Here is a 24,128-nt window from a genome sequence, read left to right as displayed (position 1 = left end):
TCCCACCTGGGACACTTCCCTGTTTAGCATTTTTCCAGATCTTAAATAAATTACCCACACACTTACATAATGATTTGAAACCAATATCTTTCCTGTTCAGTCACATTACTCATTCACCTGGCTGCATTGTTTGTACATTATTTTAAAAGAGGAATTACTCTGCAGCAACCTTTTTGAAGGTTGTAACATTTATAAATTATATTTCCATAACATTACCTTACATCACAGTTGCAAATGCAAAAGTCAAATCTTCATATGAGTGATCTGTCCTAAGACTCCAGAACCAAAGAAACGGGAAAAGATTCTTTCCAGGTTTCTAAGTCTTTACTGAGGGCTTAGTTTCATTTTTCTTACATCAAATAATAAAGTAATATTGCTAACAATTATAATATTGACCCATATTTGTGACTGGTACATCTGACTTTAAGGTAACTTTGCTCTGGTATAACATTATTACATTATGAGAACAAAGGGAATTGGAATACTTATTATGCAGCCCCGTACAGCAACAGTGTTCAAACTGTGGCTTTTGTCATTTGTGTGTGTAGAATGATACATTTTAAGGCCAGAACTATGTTCTGACCTCCTGCATAGCACAGGCTATTGCTGGTTGCACGTGCCAATAATTGTTTTCATGTGCAATTGATAGTATATGAAAAATTGTGAATGCACAATGAGAGGCTGCACTGTGGTTTCTTTGAAAATATGTCTCCAAATGTCATTATGAAGGCAACATAATATATTAAGGGAGAAAGGTAGATATAATAGATCAGAATTTTAGAAAATAATTTACTCTCCAAATTAATTCAAATCAGTCTGAATAGCAGCACTATCACAGGGACTGGCTGAAGAACAGTCAATTAATGAAACATGGTAATTCACTGAGATGGGAAGATATTTAGGGGGGTTCTGCAGAGATCCATACTATGTTGGGTCTCATTTTATTTAACATCTTCATTAATGATACAGTATACGGATCATATTCAAAACTGCAGATGCCATTGAATTGGGAAGAGCAGCAAATTCCAGTAAGGACGAAGAGATAATGTAAAGGGACCTAGAGAGATTTTTTAAAATGGAAGAAAACAATGAAGGAATATCCATCTTGGAAAAATGAAAACTAATATATCTGGAGGAAAAGATAATCCAGATCACAGATATTTAGTGGTGGGTGAGAAATCTGGAAACTAATAATGCAGAACAGGCCTATAGGTTATAGTGATCAGCAAATAAAGCATAACTTTGCAATGAGGCAGTTAAAAAAACAACAATCCAGTTCATTTCGAGATTCTTGAGACAGGACGTCTTGGAGCAGAGAGTTAATAGTTCCTCTATGTAGGGCTCCATTGTGAATGTTATGTTAACTTCTGGCCCGCTCATTTACAGAAAGATACTGACATACTGGAATGTATTCAGAAAAAAACAAGCAAAATGACAAGGGGGCTAGATGGACGGCTTTACAAAGGACATTTTAACTACAATTTTAATATGTGTATCTTGGCTAAATAAATGATTGAGGCAGAGTGTGAAAGGTATCAAAGGTGTGAACTCAAAGGAAGCAATTGTTTAATGGGGTGCTACCTAGGTGCAATGGGGTGAAAATATAAAAAGGAAGATTGAGGCAAAATATCCTGACAAATTTCCTGACAGTGGGATTTGTTCAATTGAGAAATAGTCCCCAAAGCATGTAGTGGAAACCCCATCCCTTGTGATATTTAAAGCTTGACTGGATAAAAGTCTAGAAAATAAGTGAGGAAGCATAAGAAACAATCCTGCACAGCCAAGAGTAGGGATTTCCTTGAGGACCAACAAACTCTGGGGGATCTATAGCACTTCCACTCCTAATGCTGGAGAACAGAAGGAAGGGCTTTGCTTTAAAAGATCCTTTCCTGGACTGGGGGATGGGGCAACAGGTCTACCTGCTACTCCCCTAGCCCCAAATACTGAAGTTGTTGAAAATGGGTCAGCTGGGTCCAGTCCTTCACCCTGAAGATGTTGGAAGAGAAGGGTGTAGAAAGCAACTGAAAACTACTAAAAGTAACTGGGTGGACACCTCAGGGTCTGATTCAGAAGGGGGTCAATTTCTAGACTCCACAGGAGTCAGGGAATTACTGAGCTCTTCAACCTTCCTCCCCCCTGGACCAAGAGAAGGGAGGGGGCACTTTTATCTCCTGCCAAATGGTCCAGGCAGTGGGAGCATTGGACCCAATGTAGACAAATCTAGCTCTGCACACCTCTTGCAGCTAGCATGGATGACAACAGTGGCCTATTAAACAAAACCAACTAATCATGAATATTAGCTGTAAATATTCAGCCTTATTCAGATAGCCAAATATGGCTATATTGTTGCCATCCCGGTCATTTTTATTCAGTTTGCTTACTAATAGATCCTTTCCATCTCTAGGCTATTTATAGCCTATCTATAAAAGCTTTGTCTTATTGTACTGAAAAATTACAAAGCACCCGATTAGATTTCTTTCAAAAATATTTAGCTTTTATTACACACACAAAAGGTTTCCAAGAAGTTTTCTGATTAAAATAGCCAGCTTCTAAAAACTCATCTACTCCAGCATCCCCAGCTCTTCTTCTGCATAACTCTCTCCAGAGCATATAATTAAACAGACGTGCAGATTAGAGAATTAGTTGCAACAGCGTTTCCTCTTCAGTCTGTACTCAGACCCTGTCTAACCAATAGAAATGCAACAGCTCACATGGATCCTAGGCTTTTGTGCACATACTTTGGAATAATTAACATGTTAATTAGTGAATGAGCACCCTGCAACAAACACTGCTAAGACCCTGCAGGACATGTTTTCAATTTAGATTCAAAATGCAACATTTCCTAGAAAAGTGCTTCGGGGAGGACTTCCTTCCCTTTAGTGTTCCTTGCATGGAAATCTATAGGTGATTATTCCCATAAATACAGTCAGCTTCCTGCTTCCTGTATGTCAGGGCCAGAGGTAAGCAGAAGAACATTTTATTTTTCCTGGGGTTATTAGGGCTCCAGATTTCTCTAATTCAGTTCTGTCTCTGACATTGCCAAGAAAGGCCCAACCATCCAATCAGCACGTTGAGTTGGACAATCCACGTCCAAAGATGCATAAACACTATTTGTTGTGATAAGAAGTACAGCACAGTAAAGCACATAACAGGAAGTCTGGTACTGATTAAACCTTGGTCAGTGACAGCCCTGCAGTGTGGGGAGAGAGAGAGAGAAAACTGTTTTCGACAGATGAGTGTCATGGCTGGCCAGTTGCTCCTCATACTGCTTTCCATTTCCCTAGCAGGTCTCCTGCAAGCTGAAGGAAATGGTAAGAGAATCTTGACTTTTTGCCTATGAGGCTGGTTTGGGGTTTTACATGAGGAATGAGCTCTTACGTGGCAGGACAGGAGCAGAGTAAGCCAAGGGGAGTCCCCCCTATGCTTGAGTGTCTCAGACATCTTACATGTTGGTGTTTCATACATGCAGTGTGTGAGAGATCGGTTTCAGCGCCATGTACTGTCGCTGTGAACTGGTTTGCCTAGAGTTTTAATGTCATGTCCATACTTTCAGTTTTCCCAGTCAAGGTGTGGGGCAGATAAGGGTGGGGCAGGGGCAGGACCTGCAGATACAACCCTGTCTGTGGTGAAGAGAAAAAAGAGAGGAAATGTCTCTTCCCACAGTGATGAGGGAGGCAGAAAACAACCCCTCCCATCTTGGAGAAAAACTACCCTTCAACCCAGAAGCTAGTGGGAGGGAGGGTAGCCCCCTTCTACCCAGCAGCCTCAAGGAGGGGGAATGGAGACATAAAAGGGAAGGGGAAAATTCCCTCCAGCCCAGGAGAGGGGGAGATGCATGGGGGAGTGGAGAAAGGAAACCAACAATTAGAAGAAATGAGATGCAGCTCCAGTCAGTAGAAAGGGAAGTCTCTACTCCCACGGCTCCCCCACTTCTTCAAAGCCTATGAAAAGGAGTCTGAAGATAGACAGATAAGCTTGTGAGAGAACACTACAGGGAAAAGAGAGACAAAAACTAAAATGGAGTTGGGGTGGGAAGGAAAAGGAATAAAGATCTGTATAAGAATGGGGGAGAGGGGAGAGCTAGAAGAGACAGACATTTTAGGGTTTAGTGTTTACTGTTATTGATATTTTAATTTAAAAAGGGCTAGTGTCAAACTGCTTATGCCCCCAAAGCTACAGTACCATCTTGTGAGGAATGTACATCCTCTGCACTTCCTGGGAACAAGATGCCAAGTAGGTGGATAGTTTCCTAAATCAAATGAGGCCAGAGGGAGCTAGCATGGGACTCCAGAAGCCGGGGCTTCAATTCCCTGCTCTGTCACAGACTCCCTGTGTGACCTTGTGTAAGTCACTCTGTGCCATAGTTCCCCATCTGTAAAATGGGCAAAATAGCATTGCCCTATCACACAGGGCTCTTGTGAGGATAAATACATTAAAGACTTGAAGTGCTCAGATCCTGTGGAAAGGGGGCCATCCTGGGGACCTTAAACAGACCAGAAAGTTTGCTTTTCCTTTATCCATTCTTTAAGTCCTCAGTGCTATTGTGTTTGGCTTGTTTGCGACTGCAGCACTGCTTAAAACAAACAACTACCCAGTAGTTCCTAAATACAAAATCATCCTCCAAGGATTCTGCCCTGGAGCGATTTCTTTGCCAGCCTGTTTAGATTCCCAAAAAACCCTCTTTGCATGTTTCTCAACTGTTCTGCTTTACCAGGCAAACATCCTACAGCTCGCTATGTTCTGAGGCAGGAATATTTAGGGAAGCAAGAGACCAGCCTCACAGACAGAACAGGCTGGGTCATAAACACTCCATTCCTGGCTGTAATAATCGGTGTGGCAACATTTAGAGATTAAAACCACACTATTACATTGCTGCCTCCTGTCACTTCCTCAGAACTACAGAGCAGGAAAACTAATTTAAGGATAAGCAAAATAATGAGTGAACTATGAGCTGTAAATCATTTAGCCAGACACTTGCAGCTACATTTACAAAAAGTTAGACCTCATCCTGGCTGTAGGTCCATTGAAATCAATGGGAATCCATGCAGCAGTAAGGTACTACCCAATGTGAGTAACGCTGGCAGAATCTGGCCCTCTGGGGCTGATCCAGCCATTTCCCCTGAAAACAAAACACCAACTGTCTCAAATCTAATTAATAGAATCTTAGGCCTGGAAGGGCCCTAGAGAGGTCATCTAGTCCAGTCCCCTGCACCCATGGCAGGACTAAGTACTATCTAAATCATCCCTAACAGGTGTTTGTCTAACCTGCTCTTAAAAATCTCCAATGACGGGGATTCTACAACCTCCCTGGACAATTTATTCAGTGGTTAACCACCCTGACAGGAAGTTTTTCCTAATGTCCAACCTAAACGGCCCTTGCTGCAATTACTTCTTGTCCTATCCTGAGAAGTTAAGGAGAACAATTGTTCTCCCTCCTTGTAACAACCTTTTATTTCCCTTAGTGATCGTTAAAGTGCATAGTTAATAAAAATCATCAATTAATTAATAATAATCAGGTGTACAACAAAACAGTCCAGGAACTGCATGTTCTGTGCCAAGGGGAGGCCGCATGGTCCACTGGATAGGGCATGAGGCTATAATATTTGGGTTCTAGCCCCAACTCTGCCACTGACCCGCGGTGTGAAAAACACTCTTTCTGAGTTCAGTATGTTTATCAGAACCCACCAGCATGTCAGCGTTTACAGCACAGTAACTGATGATGATTAGTATACTCAATATTTATCCCTGTATGGTGGGATTTTTGACTCTGGTATTAATATAATGATTTGTGTGCATGTATCGCTGCCCTCTGCTGGAAGTGACAGCACTGTTCTTGCATGCAAGTGGCTGAGATGGACCTGCTGGAACTGCTTCTCCAATTTAATTCAATAGCAGCTGCCCTTTTAACCTATGGGGCAGCAGTTCTCAAATTTTTAACATCATGCCCTGCTCTTATTAAAAGAAATGAGCTCAGGCCCCACCTGCGCTAGACACAATATTCATATGTAGCCAGTGTTAGTTAAATACCAGAATGCCATTATAATCACCTTACCCTGACATGTTTCAATTAGATGGGGATAGTATTGAGGGCAACCTGGGGTGTTATTGGGTCTGAAAGGAGAGCCTGGGGCAGCACAGGGGCATTTGGGAAGATGGGGGGGTGGGAGCCTGGAGTCTTGGGGATTGTGTTGGCTGGGGGGGAGGGCAGGGAGGCTCCTGGAACAGTCTCACCCATGAGCTCCTTGAATCCCTGTCTTACCATTTTGTCCCTCCTGGAGTCCCTGTCCTGTCCACCTCCTGGCCAACTGCTGCTGCTGCTCACCAGCTTTCCGAACAAAGCAGGTGGACATGGTCTTCCTGCCTGTCAGTGCCACAGCAGCCCCCGGCAGCCAGGAGGAATTGCTGTGTGGGAAACCTGGCTGGGGCCATACAGCCCTGGCGGGTGTGGGAGAGACTTTATTTGGTGCTAGAGCGGGGTATCAAAGAGCAAAACGTAAGCAGTGATTTGCATTTTCTTATTTTCAAGATTAAGTGAAGTAAGACAGAATTTCAGGGTCCATCCACACCCTGTCAAAGGGCAACTGTTTGAACAGGCTTTTAGGAGGGATGTACCTTGCCGGCATAAGGAGTTGATAAATGTGGGCCAGAAACTTTTCTTCTACTTGGGGTAATGGTGCCTAGAAATAGATTAGGGTTTATGTGGTTTTTTTTCTTTCTTTTTTACTGAACTTATTGAATCCTTTCTAAAAAAGTTCTTTGCCATCACTTTTAAAATGAAACATGTTGTTTCCTTTCCATTTAGTGTTTTTGCAGGAAGAAAATGCAAACAAGTTTTTGGGAAGAACAAAGCGTGCTAATTCCTTTTTGGAGGAGCTGAAGAAAGGGAATATTGAACGAGAATGTTATGAGGAACGCTGCTCAAAAGAAGAAGCCAGAGAAGCCTTCGAAGACACAGAGAAAACAGTAAGGACAAATCAACATGAAACAATTAGGCCTTCATCATCCAAAGTGAAAGGCCCCTATGATCATTAGTTACTTTTGAGCATTAAACCCACAGAGTGATTTCAAGCTCTTTCTGTTTTAAATATTAGAAGTGGGCAGAATGGCAAAGCTTGGTTTTATAACACCAGAGGAGTAGAGCGAAACGTACAACATCTGAAAAGGCATCAAGTCCTAGTTCAGGTCTTGCCAGATCAGATCATGTTAAAGCCGCCTGTTCACTTACATGGTTCTGATCTGTTTAGTTTAGACAGTGACCTACTTAGAGCATCTCTAACACTGTTAGCATAAAATACTTCAAGGATGGATTCTCAACCCCTCCTGAGCTCTGCGTGTGTTGAGTGGAGCCCCTTTCTGCATTAAGAAGCACAGGCCAGGCAGAACTGATGTTTTCAGATGCGATTTGAAATGAGATGGAGAGAGTACAAGAAGGCTGATTGAGATGGCAACCACTGCCGAGGAGAAAGTTCTCGTATGATATTAACCAAACTTATCTCAAGGTGCCTGGTACATCTCCGATATTTAAGGGCTGGATTCGCTATTCCACGTGGAACTTGTGTCTGTGGCGTAAGCTAAAGCAGCTGCTGCGCAGCTCTAACTTACGCTGAGGCTCGTCAGCTGAGGATCAGGGACCTTGTAGCAGGCTGGACTGGATGATCTGATATCTTTTCACGGGCTCAAATTGAGGTAGTCGGTGCTACTGGCAGTTCTTGTCAGCCTGGCTTACTGACTATACTGGATGATGACCTCCTTTCAGTGTCCTTATGTGATACTCTGACTCTCCTGCTGGCTTTCTGCCTGTGCAAAAACAAAGCGTCCCCTTAGGTCTTGGAGAGGGAGAGTGGGTGGGAAAGAGGCAGGTCTGCCAGCTTTGAAGAGGTATGTTTCGGCTGCAGAAGCATCCGTCAGCATTCATAGCAGTAACAGTATGAAGGAGGGCCTTGAAGAATATACTCCTTTGGGCAGCAGGAAGGTTATCAACCAGGCTGGCCTTGAAGAGTCCATGTCCATGTCCCCTTCTCACCAGAGAGGAAGCTTATCCCAGCGCTAGTTTTAGAGCGTATGTTCTGAGTCCCAGCCTTGCCCTGACTCTTGGCAGCAGGAAGAAGGCTGAACCAGCCAGCCAGAAGAAATAGGAGGCCAGAAGTGGGAAAACCAGGAATGAGAAAGGCAAAGGAGCAGGAAAGAGATGTGAGAGTTAAGGGGAGGGATGGAGAGATGGGGACCAGAGAGACTTCAGGGGATTGGTGTGACTAGAGAAGGGAACACAAAATGTTTGGAAGGCAAAGAGTGAAATTTGGTGGGGAGATGTATTTTGAAAGGTGGAGGAGGAATTGGGGGAGGAGCACAAAGAAACTAGGGGGAGGGCAGAGGCAAGATGGAATAGAAAGTGAGATAAAAATCAAGACAGCAGAGCCACACAGCCTGAAGGTTAGTAACTTGGATGTAAAATTTATATTCCCACATTTTATACTGTATCCCTGGCAAAAAATAGGGAGTCTGCTCTGAGCTATAGGGCATGGGAGAATTTTAAGGGAAGATTGTGCTTCAGGGTATGGATTGTAAATGGTGTGTAGGGGATAATCTTCAGGCTGACTGTGACCTGAACATGGGTTGTTGTCACTTTTTTCCTTATAGTTTGAGCACTAGGGCCCTATTTTTCCACCACAGGATTCAAATAACGTCCATGAAGTCAAACAAGTTCATTTCTTATAACTATTCTTCTCCTAAGGCAACAAGGTCTGTTAAAGCATTGTTAGGGTTGCACTATGAAATTCACAAAATATTAGGAAGTGGACTAATTAAGAAATGTTAGCTCAGCTGTGGTGAACATCTACAAGAAGCAATATATGATAAGCTATATATTTAACCAGGAAAACTGAAAGAAAAGAGGCCACGAGAGAGAGAGGAAAAAAATAGCACTTTGCCTTCTTTCAGTGTTAACTTCAAATAAGATCATAGCTGATTGAGAGACAAAACATCACCAGGGCCCTATTCTCCCACCATAGATTGCAGAGTTGCCAATTCTCCCTATAGCTGGTAGGTTTTTTTCTTAAAACCCCCTCTGGGATCAGGTTATTAGCTGAGTAGCTCAACTGTCACTGATACAAAAATGTCTAGACTTCATAGTTTTGTTTAAAGATGCAGTTAAAGTAGAACACTGTACTGCAAGGGCCTGTATTTACATCCAACTTAAGAAGTTCCACTTTAACTGTGTCTTTAAACAAAACTATCTTTAGTATATTTGTATGAAAGCTTCTGTGTTAGAGTTTGATTCACTAATCTCTGCCTATCTGTTGTTTTTCCCCATTAGGATGAGTTCTGGAATAAATATATAGGTAAGGAATACTTTAAATTGTACTTTGTTCTTAAACCTCAGAGAAAATATATTACAACATATTGGACACTGAGGCCTTGTCTACACTATAGGGAAAAGTCAATCTAAGCTACGCAATTTGAGTTACGTGAATAGCGTAACTCAAGTCAATGTAGCTTAGATCTACTTACTGCGGGGTCCACACTATGCGACGTCAGCGGGAGATGCTCTCCTGTCGACTCCCCTTACTCTTCTCAATCAGGTGGATTACAGGAGTTGACGGGCGAGCGATATGTGATCGATTTAGCGGGTGTTCACTAGATCCGCTAAATCGTCTGCCAATGCATCGATCGCCGCAGCGCTGATCCTTTGGTAAGTGTAGACAAGCCCTGAGAGAAACACACTTTATAAAAAAAAAAAATTGTTGGATGATAAGTAAACAACACAGCTGTGTGACCCCTAAAAGCTTCAGTTTGCAATGGTATTTGCATGGTGACCATTACTGATTTAGTAATTTATTAAACCGGGACCATGGAGTCCGGTACACAGGGATTTCGCAGCAAATTGGCTCTTTTGCTTAGGTCTGGACTTTCAAGTTCCCCAAATTCAAACCTAAAGGACACATCTCACACACACACCACTCCCAAGCCCTGGGACACCACTACTTAACATTTCCTGATTTTAAAAGGAGCCCATTGGCTTCCTCCATCTGCTGCCACCTGCACCCTATCGTTCCTCTCCTTTGTTCACCGAGTCAAACCGTCCCCTACCCAATTCCAAGGGTCTTTTTCATGAGGTCAAAGAAGCACCTGGCCTTCCTCATCACTCCTAAGTAGGGCTACCACCTGGCCAGTATTTGACCGGCCTGGCCAAGTTTTTTTTTAATGGATTTGCCAGTTTCCAGAAAAATAATTTAATCTGTCGGGGGTTTTTTTACGTGGGTCTAAAGAATTAAATTATTATCACAATACACTGGGATATCTAATGTTAAAGCTTTCTGTGTCCAGCTAAAGATGCTGCAGTGTTCCCACTTGCGCAGTTTAAGCAATAACAGATCAAAACTGTTGAAAATATGGCAGCTGTCTGGCCACCAACATGGAAGCGCAGCGCGCATGTGTGAGAGAGGGGGTTTGAGTCATGTGAGAGCAAGGAGACGTGCAATGTGATCAATCTTATCTGTGTGTGTTCTTTCTAGATATTGTAAGTGACTGTAGAAGGGGGGGATTGCGGAGTTGCTTTGTGTTTGGGGTTGAGGCAGACTTCCTTTGAGGGGGAGTTGCCTTTTTTTTGCATTTCAAAGGTAGTAACCCTAGCCCCAACACACACAGGACAGCACATATGTCTTTACTGCAGAGTTAGCCCAAGCTAGCCTAGACCAGGTAGAGCATCCCCAGTGCAAAGCACCAACTGTGCCAGACCCGTGTGCTGGGATGGGTTTCTGGTGGGATATTCCATGGTTCTTAGCATGCATTAAATGAGCTGCTCTATGAATTCATTCACAGGGTGAGCATGCTCTCTCTCTGCCCCTCGCATGGAGCTGCTGTCTGGCAGTGATATGAGAACAATACTGTATGCAAATAACTTTCAAGCAGAGCTATTCATTGATACAGACAGTTCTGAAAGGGAAAGCAAACAGCATGTGGCAGCAGGCACTTTTAACAAGAATGTCATTAAGGAATTCACTCTGCAAACCACAACAGTGATTCGTAGTGCACCAGGCTGACTTCTCTGCTCCTCTGGTTCTTTCCTGTCAGCTAGACATAAAAGTGTCATTTGGGGTACATTTCCCCAAACCATGGGTCTTACTGTTATCACATCTTTACCAGAAAGCCAGTGTCAGCTTCTGGCCAACTGGCAGTGCAGGAAGAAGATTTCTTGAACGGCGTCTCAGTTCCAACACAGTGGAAATGCAGAGGAAATGGAGCAGACTAATGTAGGGTTAATACGCTGAGCCAGTGTAGGTGATTTACAGTGCAGAAAGAGGGGGGAGGTAGAAGAGAAAGTACAGCCCAGGTAAAATTGTGGATAAGCTTGGAGATCCAACAGCACCTGGGTTTGATTAGCCTGCATTCTCACTGCAAAGTAGGTGGGTTGCCAGCCTGGGCTGAAGCAAAACCCAAGCTCAAGTCAAGCCTATATATTCAGTCATGCCTGCTGGCAAAGGCCTAAAACACCTTCAGGACCAAGTTAGAGGTTTTTCTGTGTAGACAGAACGAGGGTTGTGGCAACACCCAAGCTATAGCCCAGGCTAACTCTTCAGTGAAAATACACCCTAAGCATGGAAAACAAGTTAGCTGTGGTTATGACCCTGTGGCAGATAAGCCAGAGAGTCAGCTGGTTTCCTGATTATCCTGTAAGGAGGCAGCCCAAGGAGAGGAAGACAGGGAATAATGGTGGCAGCCCAAGTTCAAAGAGGCACAGAGGGGAGGTAATTTAGCACCTGACCTTAGCTAAAGCTATACCACACTACTCCCATATTCTTGGTTGTTCTCGCCTCCCTGCTGCAGAGGTGTCAACTGTCACAATATTTGGTGTTTTTCTTAAAACCCCAGCTCCTGGAGTCACGTGATTAGGTAAGAATCTCAGTTATTTAAAAAAAAACATTGTGGCTGTGGAGAAGAGTTTGAAAATGTGACCCCTAAAGACTCAATGACTGGAAGGTAAATAATAGGAACACCAAATTTATTATTTTTTTAAAATCTCATGAATTTTAAGCCAATCACATGATTTTGTAGGGGCCTGACTCATGATTTTGATTACTTGGGGACTGCAATACCACTGCTAGGTAAATACAAGGAAAAATGCCAGCAGAATAGGGGACACTCCTGAGACATCTCTCCTGTTATCTGAAGATTTTGGGTGTCCCCTAAGACCTTTTGGGTTATCTGGCCTTCACAACCCTCAGCACAAATGTTGCACTCTCTGACAATGAAGTAATACTGAAGCCTTTTCTGTAGGAGGCAGAGTTGTGCTCCGCTATACGTGAGTAGAGCTGGTCAGGAGTTTCTAGCAGCCTTTTGTCAGAAAATACCAATTCTTGGAACCCAAAATGTTTTGCGGAAACTTATCGGGTTTGATGAACTTTCAATGAACCACACGTTTGAACCACAGCTCACCTGGTGGACTGCTGGGGAGCCGGGGCTTTCAGACTTCTTGCCATGGAGTGTAAGCCTCGGAGCACCTGCTGTAACCTGGCTCAGCTCTGCATCAGGGAGCCTGGAAGCTCTGAGAGGCTTGGCTTGAGCCAGGGTTCTCAGGGACTCCAGGCTTTCTGGAGTCCAGGCTCCCCAGGGGATCTCAATCTAGGTTCTTGAGTCTAAGTAGGGATCGTGGAAGGCCTGGGAGCCCCATCTCACGTTGGGGTTCTCCAGGCTTCCAGACTCCATGCTGCAGAGCTAAGAGCCTGAAAATCCTGGGACATGTTTCAGGAGCTGCAATTCTGGGGCAGCCCTGGCATGTGGTTTATCCCTGGGCTGGGGGCCCCAGGGCTTCCACGCTTCCAGGCCAGCTGGCTCCCTGGACTGCCCAACTCCCACAACCTAGTGATCCAGCTGGCCTGAGACCCTGGAAACCCTGGGTGCCCAGCCTGGGGCAATCTGTGTGGTGGGGTTGCTTGGGAATTCTGTCAGTTTCACAACTGCTGTTCAGTGCTGGGCATCTGTGACACTGGCAATAATCATGTAAATTTCAGTCAGCGGCTGCCAGGGTCCGCGGGGAGCATATTTCATTTCGATACACCATGTGGTGGTGTTTCCGAAATGAAAATTTTAGGGAATTTCCAGTTTATGGGAAGTTTTGAACATTTTGGTTTTGTTCGGAACATGATCCATTATATACAAATGTCAAAGCAGCACAAAATGTATGTGTATGTTGATAAGTCTAGTGCATGATATTAAACTGAATGTATTCTACGTGTCGTCGTTTACTGTTGCTCTAGGACCCTTTTGGAAATGCAGTATTATATCTCACAGGGTTATCTTGAGAGAACATTTTAAATACAACTAACAAAAAGGACAGTAACAAAATTCACCATCCAGGAAAACTTCAAATCTCAATGAAAATGTTTATACTGTATCTTAAAAGCTGCTGTGGCCTCTTTTTGCAGACGGGGACCAGTGCAAACCCAATCCTTGTCAGTATGGTGGAACGTGTAAAGATGGAATTGGCACATACACTTGTACGTGTTTGGATGGATATCAGGGCAAAAACTGTGACTCTGGTAGGTCTCTGTTTTTACTGTAGGATGGTGATGAAATATTCAAAGAGCCAGTGGGTAGACAATATTTCTCATTTCCTTAGAGTTAAGGAATAAATGATAGAATATAGGGTTGGAAAGTTTTGACAGGTTTGAAACCAACAATTCCTGGCTTAGGAGGCCAGTGCAGTCAGGCATTAAACTACTGTGTCTTCGTAAATAGATAAGGTTAATAAATGCTCAAAAACTTCTGTTAATGTTGCAAAGCAGGTGCCCAGTCCTACAACCCTTATTGATGTGGGTAATACTTACCTCACAATCAGCCTGAACTTAGTAAGAATGCTCAGATGAGTAACGGTTGCAGGACCTAACTAATATAAATACACCTTATTTGAGCTCCCAGATACAATTCATCTGGTATTACACCACTTATTGACTAGCAAGAGGAGGAAGAGGCAAATCAGGGGAGAATGATTTACAGTAGATAGTGCAGTGACTTTCTACCCTCCTGAGCACCCCATGCTCCTTGGGATTCCTTCTCTTCATCTAAATCCCTCCTGAATACCCACTTCTATTGGGACAGGTACAAGAAACTAACAATATCTCTGTACGTACAGCGCTTCAGCAGCGCAGCTGTACCGATACAGCTGAACTGCTGCAGCATATCTGGTAAAGACGCTCTCCCGTTGGCATAAAAAATACACCTTCAGGAGTGGCATAAGCTATGTCAGCAGGAGAATTTCTCCCACCAACATAGCGCTGTGCACACAAATGTTTGTCAGTGTAACTTCTGTCACTCAAGGGGGTGGAATATTCACACCCCTGAGCGACATAGGTTTTGCCAACATAGGCTGTAGTGTAGACATAACCTAACGGAAAAAGTCATCCACTTATTTATTTATCTTGTGAGCGAGTGGGTAATGTTTATCAAATGCTGGGAGAGAAGGGTGAAGGCTATTGAAACTGAGCCGGGAATTGGTTTTGGGAGAACAATGAGGGATATGAATTATACAAGGAGGGAGGAACGGAGGAATAACGTGCCTACTAGCACCCTGATCTCTTTGCTTGAATGTTATACTCCTTTCCCCCACCACTTGTTTGCCTTTGCCTTTTTAAACTATCCATTCTTTGGGGCAGAGACAGTGTCTTCATCTGTGGTTTGAAAGTGTCTAGCACGTTTTGGGCACAATCGCAACATGAGGAATAATGCATCTGCCAGAGGCAGGCTTGAAACATTGCAAACAAAAAGACAAAGGCTCTGGCCCAAGTTTACAAGCATTATCAACTGCATGTGCCTTTACAAAGTCACCATTTCTTTGTCATTTTCACACAAATGTGTCTTTTATGTAGTTATACCAAAATACTGCAAGCTGAACAATGGCGATTGTGACCACTTCTGCAGCCCTGTAAGAAACGGTGTTGAATGCTCCTGTGCTACTGGCTATGTTCTGGGAACGGATAAAAAATCTTGTACTCCAACAGGTATGAAGCAATGCACTGATAAGGATGGATTCTCCCATTGCTTTGATGGTGACAGAAAACTAGACTTGCAATTGTTTCTCATTTAAACAGTTTTCCCTCAAGTAGAGCTTGCTCCATTTAAAAAAAAAAAAAAAAAGTGTACATAAAATACTACATTTATAAACTATTATTGTCATACTAATATAGATTAACCTTATATATTAATATACTGACATTATTTATAAAACAACCAAGCTCTGCTTACATACAATGATGGTATTCGGTTCTTTGTGTATTATTAATCTTAAATTAAAAAATAATGTATTTAATCAGTATAAATGATTGCGCTTGTTATGACATCCTTTATAAGTTAAAGAAAAACAACCTATGTTTAAAGAGTCATATGAGTCATAAATATAGCACTTTGCCCAGCTACTAATTTTTTGTAAGGATGGATGCATAATCATAACAATTTAAATAATTGAAAACATTTCATTTTAAAGATTTTGAAAGCATACTTTCAGTGAAATTGTTTGCTCAGCATTGTCTCTATAGAAATTGAGCACTGTGCATAAAACTTAGCACTGTGGACAAGCCTTAGGACAACAGAAATGTGATTGGTTTTGGTCCAATCTGGTCTTAGGCTCTGTGGTGTCTGCCAAGCCCCTGCTGGTATCTTGAAAAATTTCATGGAATCTGCAATTGTAAAGATAACTGGGTAAATGATTCAGCTGCAAAAGGATATTGTTACGCTTTTTTTTTTTTTTTTGGTCATTTGTAGAGTGTTTTCTCATCTCTCTATTATTTATTCAAACATTTGAAACACTGAATGTGACACCTATTTACGTACAAATCATTTTCCTCCCTCCTAGGCACACATTTGTTTACTCTAGGGCTTCTTATGAATGCTGAGCTTCTGGAAGTTTAAAAAAAAGTGCACTGAAATTGTTTGTTCAGGATAAAAAACAAACATCAATAAATGTACTTGGACATTGCAAATGAATAGAAGCACAAGAAATGTCACATAATGAGCTTTCTAACCATGAAACACTCCACTCAACTTAGCTGTCCTGAAGGGACTCTAGTGTACATTTAAATGTCTAAAGTTACCGTATTGTTAGGACATCAAATATTAGCTTTTTGTCGTTGTCCTTACAGAGCCTTTCCCATGTGGGAAAGTTTACGTGAGAAGAAAAAAGAGGTCAGTGATTTCATTTGGTAACAGTAGCAGTGTTCCCAGTGAACAAGATGGCAAACTCAATGAACTGTATAACAATAATGGGGCAAGCCACAAGAACATCACCAGTATCACAGACAGCTCAGACCTTCATCTTCAGAATGAAACAAAAGCTCCCAATAGAACAGAGACTGATCCTAAAACTAATGTGTCTCCAAATCCTCACACGAGGATAGTAGGTGGTGATGACTGCTTGCCTGGTGAATGTCCATGGCAGGTAAATATGTATGTTTTATATCTTACATATAGAAAGATGTGCAGTGTTATTGTAGCTATGTGGTCTCAGGATATTAGATAGACAAGGTGGGTGAGGTAATATCTTTTATTGCATCAACTTCTCTTGGTGAAAGATAACCTTTCAAACTTACACAGAGCTCTTCCTCAGGTCTGGGAAACATACTCAGAGTGTCACAGCTAAACACAAGTTGGAACAAATTGTTTAGCATAAGTAGTTAACACATATTGCGAGGGACCGTTCAAGGTGAGGTGGCCCGTTAACAGCTCTCCAGTCATAGGGGGGAAAGGAACAAAAAATGCTGGGCTGAAGGTGGTGGCGAGGGGAGAGATAGGGGGTTAGTGGGTTACAGATTGTTATAGCGAGCCATAAATCTAGTGTCTCTGTTCAGTTCATGATTTTTAGTCTCTAGGAAAGTTATGAATTTAAGTCCTCAGGCTCATCTTTTGAATGTGTTGTCTAAGTTTCCATTGAGCATGGGGACTGATAGGTCAGATATAGAATGATCCCTTTGTGAAAAGTGTTCACCCACAGCTGATGTGGTATTTTTGCCCATTATCATTTTTCTGTGTGTTCATTCGAGAGAGTAGTGATGTTCTTATTTCACCCACATAGTTGTTATTGGGGCATTTAGTGCACTGGATGAGGTACACCACGTGTTGTAATAGGCATGTGTAGGACCCGTGGATCTTGAAAGGTGTGTTGTGGGAGATATCACTGTAGCAGTGGGGATGCATCTGCAGGTTTTGCATCTGTTGTTCTGGCAGAATCTGGTGCCAGTTTGAGTTGGTGTGTCCTGGTCTTTAGGGAGCTTGCTTCTGATGATGGCTGGAGAAGTTGGGGGGTTGTCTGAAGCACAGAAGGGGTGTATATATACTGTTGCTGGGCAGATACAAATACAGGCAGTCCTCGACTTTCTGACCTTTGAGTTACGATGGAACAGCACTTACGACGTTTGTAAATTGACATCCTGTTCCGACTGTACGTCGGTTCCAATTTTACGACGCTCGATCCCACAGTGTTCCTATGGGATTTGAGTTACAACGTTTTCAACTTACGATGCGATTCTCAGGAACCAATTTGTCATAAGTCCGAGGACTGCCTGTATATACACACACCGGTATGTACTGTAGTTGTATGTATGTATGTACAGTATGTAAAAAGCTATTACCTATGAAGGAAACATTGCTTTAATTTTAACCAGCTATTTATGAATTCTTATGTTTTTGTATCCTCTGGAGTCACCCATTTTCTCTCCTTACAGGCTCTTCTAATAAATGAAAACAAGGAAGGGTTTTGTGGAGGGACAATTTTGAGCCAGTTTTATATACTTACTGCAGCTCACTGCATAAACCAATCTAAAATCATTAAAGTTGTTGTCGGTAAGTGACTGTTATTATTTTATTCCTTTAGTATAAGAACAGGTATTAATGACAAACAATATGTACTCTAATCTCTATATGCGAGATGCCTTCTGTCTCTTTCCCCATAGCTTTTCATTTTGTCTTGTCAGCTATCATGATTGCCTCAATTTGTCCCTGGACTGGTTCGGAAATGAGTGATTCACTTTGTAACTGGCATCAGTGGAAATTCTTTTTCCTGTTGGTGAACTATGTGGACGTGATAAAGAACAATAGTTCTAGTATTTTTACCCCTTCTTTCTCTCCCCAAGATACTAAGAATATTGCCTTTTCCAAAACCTCACCCTCTTTACCAGCCAGAAACGCTGAAATCTCAGGCTTTAGCTACACTGGGACGCTCGGGAAAGTTAAGATGAATTAACTGCATGAGGTTTAAGCTAAAGGAAACTTAAGTCATGGCTGCACTAGAGAGCTTACAATGGCACAGCTGGACTGATGCAGCTGTGCCGCTGTACGGTCTCTCATGTAGCCGCTCTAAGCTGACAGGAGAGTTGTGAAACTGCATTGGTGAGACTGACGGGTGATCTCCTCGTGGTGATGGACAGAGGTCAAATTACTATGATGATAGAATAGTATCTGCAATTTTTGGCACCGTAAACCATTGGGCACTGCTGCCAGGGCCAGCTCCAGGCACTAGCCGACCAAGCACGTGCTTGGGGCGGCACCTTGGAAGGGGTGGCCAATCTTGGGATGGTGGGGGGCGCTCGGGGTTTTTTGTTTGTTTGTTTTTGTTTCAGCGGCGCCGTGGCACTGGGGGGGGGGCGGGGGCTGTGCGGTGCTGGGGGGCGGTGGCTTCGGCGGCGCGGCGCTGGGGGGCGGCGCTCGGGGTTTGGGCGGCACAGCGCGGCGCTCGGGGGGGCAGGGGGTTGGGCGGCGCGACATGGCATGGCGCTGGGGGGGGTGAGGGTTTGGGCAGCCCGGCGTGGCACTCGGGGGGGGCGGGGGTTTTGGCGGCCCGGCCCGGCCCAGCCCGGCGCTCGGGGGGGGGGGGCGGGCATTTCGGTGGCCCGGGGCAGCACTCGGGGGGGGGGGGTTGGCGGCGCGGCGTGGCACTTGGGGGGGCGGGGGTTTCGGTGGTGCGGTGCTTGCGGGGGGGATGTTACGGCGGGGCGGTGCTCTTTTTTTTTTTTTACCTGGGGCGGCAAAAAAGCCGGCCCTGACTGCTGCTCTGACTTGGCAGAAATAATGCAATCACACTGGAGATGCACTCGAGAGTACCACTTCAGCAGCTATCCTTGTGTATTTCAAAAAAACAGCACAGCAGTATCTAATCTCCAGTTCACACACAAAATCACCTCCAAGACCTTGGAACACTCTCCAAAAGAAAGCAAGAAAGAGCACTCACCTCACCATATTTAGATCATACTCTAAAACCTTGTATTGATTCTTCAATACGAAAGTCTTCAAAGGAGTAAAGAAAAAGAAGCAGTCCATTCCAAAACAGTAGCTACAAATTAAACCAAAGCCAGAATGGAGGAATTGTCTGTCCCATCTGAACAGACTCATTTTTCCTGCAAGCCATATATATTACATAGGTGATAGTGATAAGGCAGTGCTCTGCTCCAGCCCAGCTCTTTCAGAGATTACATCATCCCTTATGAACTTCTGCAGCAGCTGCAATCAGTGGAGGAGCGCTGACTCAAAGCTCCCTGGTATTGGAGGATATGTCTACATAGCCACTGAGAGGTGTGACTCCTAGCTCAGGTAGACATATACGCACTAGCTAGGGCGACCAGACATCCCAATATTAGGGGCTTTGTCTTATATAGGCAACTATTACTTCCCCCCGCCCCCTCCAAAAAAACCAGTGTCCTGATTTTTTACACTTGCTGTCTGGTCCCCCTAAAGCTAGCACAGTAAAAACAGCAGTGTAGCTGTGGCAGCACGAGCGATGGTTTGAGTACGTACCCAAGGAGTTAGGCAGGATTGTACTCAGGCAGCTAACTCATGCTGCCGCAGCCACGATACAACTTTTAATACGCTAGCTCAAGCAGAGCTAGTATTTCTATCTTTATCGAAACTGGGAATCACACCTCCCTACCAGCTGCTGTGTAGACATGCTCTGAGGGTGATAGGGGCTAGGCAGTCTCAAAAGAGCCCTCAGCTATGAAATTCACTCCCGACAGAGATGAGCCAGGGTCCAAGTCCCATCGTCTTCAGGTTGTGATGCAGGACACACAATGCTCTTTTTGAAAGCTTGCTCCAGCCTCTAAGTATTGGTTACCACCTGGTGACTGACTCCTGTTTGGTCTACCATACCCTCCCCCCGTACCCTGAGAGATGGGCCCTGCGCAGTTAGTAGATTTGGAGGAAGCTGGGGAGAAGGGGATTATTCCAAAATTTGAGAAATGTTGATTTCTGTTAAATAAATTATAAAAAGAGCCTCCAAATACTATGGCAAAAGGTGCTTTAGAAATACACACACAAACGTGAAAAGTACAAAGGTGGGCAGTTCAGAATTAGGTTATTGCATTGTTATCCATCTTTGGTTTTGGTTTTTATGGGGGCTTTTTTCTGTTTGCGTCTTTATATATAATAAAGACCCTGTGAACAAAATTAAACAATGGATAATATCTTTGTTTATCTAGAAATGATTAAAATCATATTTCAGGTTCCCATGGCATTACATAAATATCAGCTCTCCATTCACTTCTGCCCCAAATTCAGAATCCTAATGCCAATCTACAAAACCATCAACAGAGTAGGAGTTGATTATCTTGGAGAATTTTTGCAGCCAGTTAAGACAGTCATATTTCCCAGGAATGCTGCAGCTGGGGAAGCCCAGACCAGACTTACAGACAGTGGGCCAGAGGATCTTGGCAGAAAGATCAAAAGCTGTAGAACTCCTTTCTAGAGGACTTCATATGGAGTCAAGGTCTGACAGACATACTTTCTTAGATGTAGAAGAACTGGCTTGACTGTGGATGAACCCCTCTCTCTTGGGAGTTGTCTATATACAAAGGTACACCAAAAGGTGTGATGTTAAACCAGTTTGGCTAAACTAATACAACTTTGCATGTGGACAGTATTACATTGGTTTAGACTTAACTTAAACTTGTTTAGCTTGCACCCTATATAAATCAGGTTTAAACCTGAGCGTACATGCACAAAGATGCACCGGTTTAGCTAAATCAGTTTAATATCAGACCTTTACTTCAACTGATGTAACTTTGTGTGTAGACCAGACCTTGGAGAATTCATGAACTAGCATCAAGGTGGTAATAATATCTATATTTGACAACATTTAGATATTGGTCTGAAATATGTTGCAAATTTGGAAAGGCCTAAAAATGACCAGTTCAATAGTTGTTGCTTTAATTTTTCAAAAAGAACACATCACAAGATTTAGGCACCCAAAAATACAGTTTGTAGTTCTACAACAAAAGCAAATCCTACCCTTTGTACAACAGCAAGCCGGAAAATTTACAAACATTATCAAACCCAAAGTCCCAACCCATCCAGTTCCCAAAGAAACCCCATGCAACAACACTGAAATATGTGGGACGCTGTTATTTTTTGCTGATGGCGAGAATGTTAAAAAAATTTGAAACACAAAGAAGCTGTGTTTCCAAATGATTTTGAATGTTACCAAATAAAGGGCCAAATCCCATTCACACTTGTGAGAATGCCTATCCTGTATGGCCCAAGTGGTAGGCAATGGAGAACAAAACATTGTATTACACTCCTAAATGAAATCTCCATTTTAACATTAAGGTCCTAACTTGACACTTGTTTAGCACTCTCTGTACTCATCTATACCTGTGCAAAGTGCGAGTAAAATGCTCCCAAATCAGGATGGGAGGATTGTCCATCTGATCTGCACAGTAGGAAAGACTACACAAGGTGCAAGGCCATGGAGTGTTGGTCCTTTGGTTTTTCTAGGAACTGTTTATATTTGTTGTACTGTGTCTCGTAATAATTATATTTTTAATGATTTCACACAGGGGAAGTGGACAGAGATAAGGAAGAAAACACTGAAATGATGTACTCTGTGGAAAAAGTGTTTGTACATAGTAAATTTGTTTCGGCAACTTATGATTATGACATAGCCCTTATAAAATTAAAGGAACCTATAAAGTTTTCTATGTATGTTATCCCGGCATGCCTTCCTGATGTAGCATTTGCTAACGAAATTCTGATGAATCAAAAATCTGGAACTGTTAGTGGTTTTGGACGTCTTTTTGAACTTGGACGGTTATCCAACAAACTTAAAGTGCTTGAAGTCCCCTATATTGATAGAAATTCATGCAAGCAAACCACTAACTTTGCGATCACAGAAAACATGTTCTGTGCTGGCTATGACAATGTAACAAAAGATGCATGTCAGGGAGACAGTGGGGGTCCACACGTAACTAAATACAAGGACACCTATTTTGTTACTGGTATAGTCAGCTGGGGAGAAGGATGTGCAAGGAAAGGCAAATATGGAGTGTATACAAAAGTGTCAAAGTTCCAAGTCTGGCTAAACAGGACATTTAGACAAAACTCTTAATTATATGAAATTAATTTAGCATTAATTTAGCATTATGTTTCGTACACTCAGCAGATTCATAAATAAGAGTTCAGTCTCTTTTAGCTCTTCCACTGAAATACTTTCCTGACAGCTTACTATTTCCTTTGAGAGTTACAGTACTGTTTCTTCATGAGTTAACACATGGTTTTCAGCATGCGTACTTGCACTTAAAACAATTCTCTGTTTGATTTAAGGACTTTCATGAAACAAGATTGTTTTTTAGATTCCACTTTGGGTTCCTGATTTACAGTTTTCCAAATTGGTCAGTAGGAAACTTAGGGTTGTTGTGGGGTTGGTTTTTTTTGATGAACACTGTCCAGTTATAATGAAATTCGGAGCTGACAGTACTTGAGTTGGAGAGACAAGACAAATGTACAAATAGCATTTATATAAAAATAGGTGTGGGACATTACTGAAATTAAACAAAGTATTTCCAAAGCCTTATGGCCTCAAAGCAAATTGTCTAATCTTCCAAATGACTCTAACACACATACATACACACACATTAAAAAGCTAAAGAAGGCAGAGAGGTTCCTCATTGCTAAAACTGTGCAGCAAATAAATCTTTGACATTTGATACTAAATAAATGAGTATTTCATAGAAACAAAATGTCCGGTTGGTTTTAGAAAATTAAACTAGAGTACAGTCAATAGAAAAAAACTTGATCCTTATCAAGAAATCATATATATTCATCATATATCTGTTTGTTTCTCTTTTTAAAATACTTTATCACTCTTGTTTCTTTTGTGGACAATAATAAATGAATGTAGTATTAATGTGGATGTTTTAAGTACTTCTATAGAAATGTAATATTGTTGTACATCTGCATTTACCAACAAAATAAAGTATTATCTATATTTATTTAGTAAATAAGCGTTTGCAAATATATATGAACAAAATCTCTTTGAAGACTAGAAAAAGCCTGTGTCCTCCCAAACAGCTGAGTCTGACATACTGCATCTGCTTTATGCCAAGTTGGAGAATAAATATGGGCCTTTTCCCTCAGCTTAAAAATAAGTCATTACATAACAAGATGATGGGCGCCTTATAAAGAAGTGAAACTCTGTTATGGCCTTTGATTTATTTGTTTGTTTAATTTGTAAAATCCATAATTATGGGGGTTCAATACATTTTCATTCCCTCGCTTCAAAATATTGAATTTTGTTCAGCAATCATTTTGAGCTGTAAGTTGCTCCATTTGAGATAAAACCTGCAGCAGAGGCCTTCATGGAGTTCCCACCAAATTGTTCCACCTGAAGTAGGGTTTGACCCACGCACATAATGAGCCATGGGAGCATTAGGGTCTCTGCACCAGCTCCTTCCCCCCTATTGACCTGCCCTCTGCTTCCTGGCAGTATGGCTCTAAAGGATGCCCCCTGGTTGGCTGCCCTGAGGATCTCACTTAAAAGGACCTACACAGGGGCCTTTATGGGAAAGGTAATACTCTAGGTAAAGCCCTAAACTGTATAAACTTATTGCTGTAACTTCAGTGGGGGTGGTGTGCAGTCAAGGCTGTTCCCACCCAGCCATGTCCCCACTCAATGTGGGGTGCTGGTCATACAGTCCCCACCATAGGCGCTGACTCCGTGGGTGCTCAACACCCTCAGGGCTGAATTAACCTTTTGTGGGACCCTGCGCCTGGACCGAGGCCCCGCCTGCTGCTCCGCCCCGAGGTCCTGCTTCTCAGCCTCTTCCCCCCCCCCCGAGGCCCCGCCCACCGCTTCGCCACAAGGCCCTGCCCCTGGTCGG

The 24,128-nt window shown here is 42.8% G+C and overlaps 2 protein-coding genes across 2 annotated transcripts in view; one reads left to right on the top strand and one right to left on the bottom strand.

Moving 5' to 3' along the window:
* The first annotated feature begins 3,186 nt into the window (after positions 1-3,186).
* Positions 3,187-23,236, top strand: F10 (coagulation factor X). Its single transcript, XM_065406857.1, has 8 exons — positions 3,187-3,311; positions 6,803-6,963; positions 9,314-9,338; positions 13,422-13,535; positions 14,862-14,993; positions 16,131-16,426; positions 17,709-17,826; positions 21,810-23,236. Exons 1-8 carry the CDS (start codon positions 3,233-3,235, stop codon positions 22,355-22,357), a joined length of 1,473 nt encoding a protein of 490 aa, XP_065262929.1. The 5' UTR covers positions 3,187-3,232; the 3' UTR covers positions 22,358-23,236.
* The window catches only part of PCID2 (PCI domain containing 2), a 65,237-nt gene continuing 56,726 nt past the window's right edge, over positions 15,618-24,128 (bottom strand). The window contains exon 17 of the mRNA XM_065406868.1: positions 15,618-15,668. Within this exon, the coding sequence (XP_065262940.1) occupies position 15,668 (1 nt within the window). The 3' untranslated portion in view covers positions 15,618-15,667. The remainder of the gene's footprint in view (positions 15,669-24,128) is intronic.

Source organism: Emys orbicularis, chromosome 1, assembly GCF_028017835.1.
Source record: "Emys orbicularis isolate rEmyOrb1 chromosome 1, rEmyOrb1.hap1, whole genome shotgun sequence".
Classification (NCBI taxonomy): Eukaryota; Metazoa; Chordata; order Testudines; family Emydidae; genus Emys; species Emys orbicularis.
The sequence above is the reverse complement of the archived record's forward strand: the minus strand, read 5'-3'. Positions and strand labels throughout refer to the sequence as shown.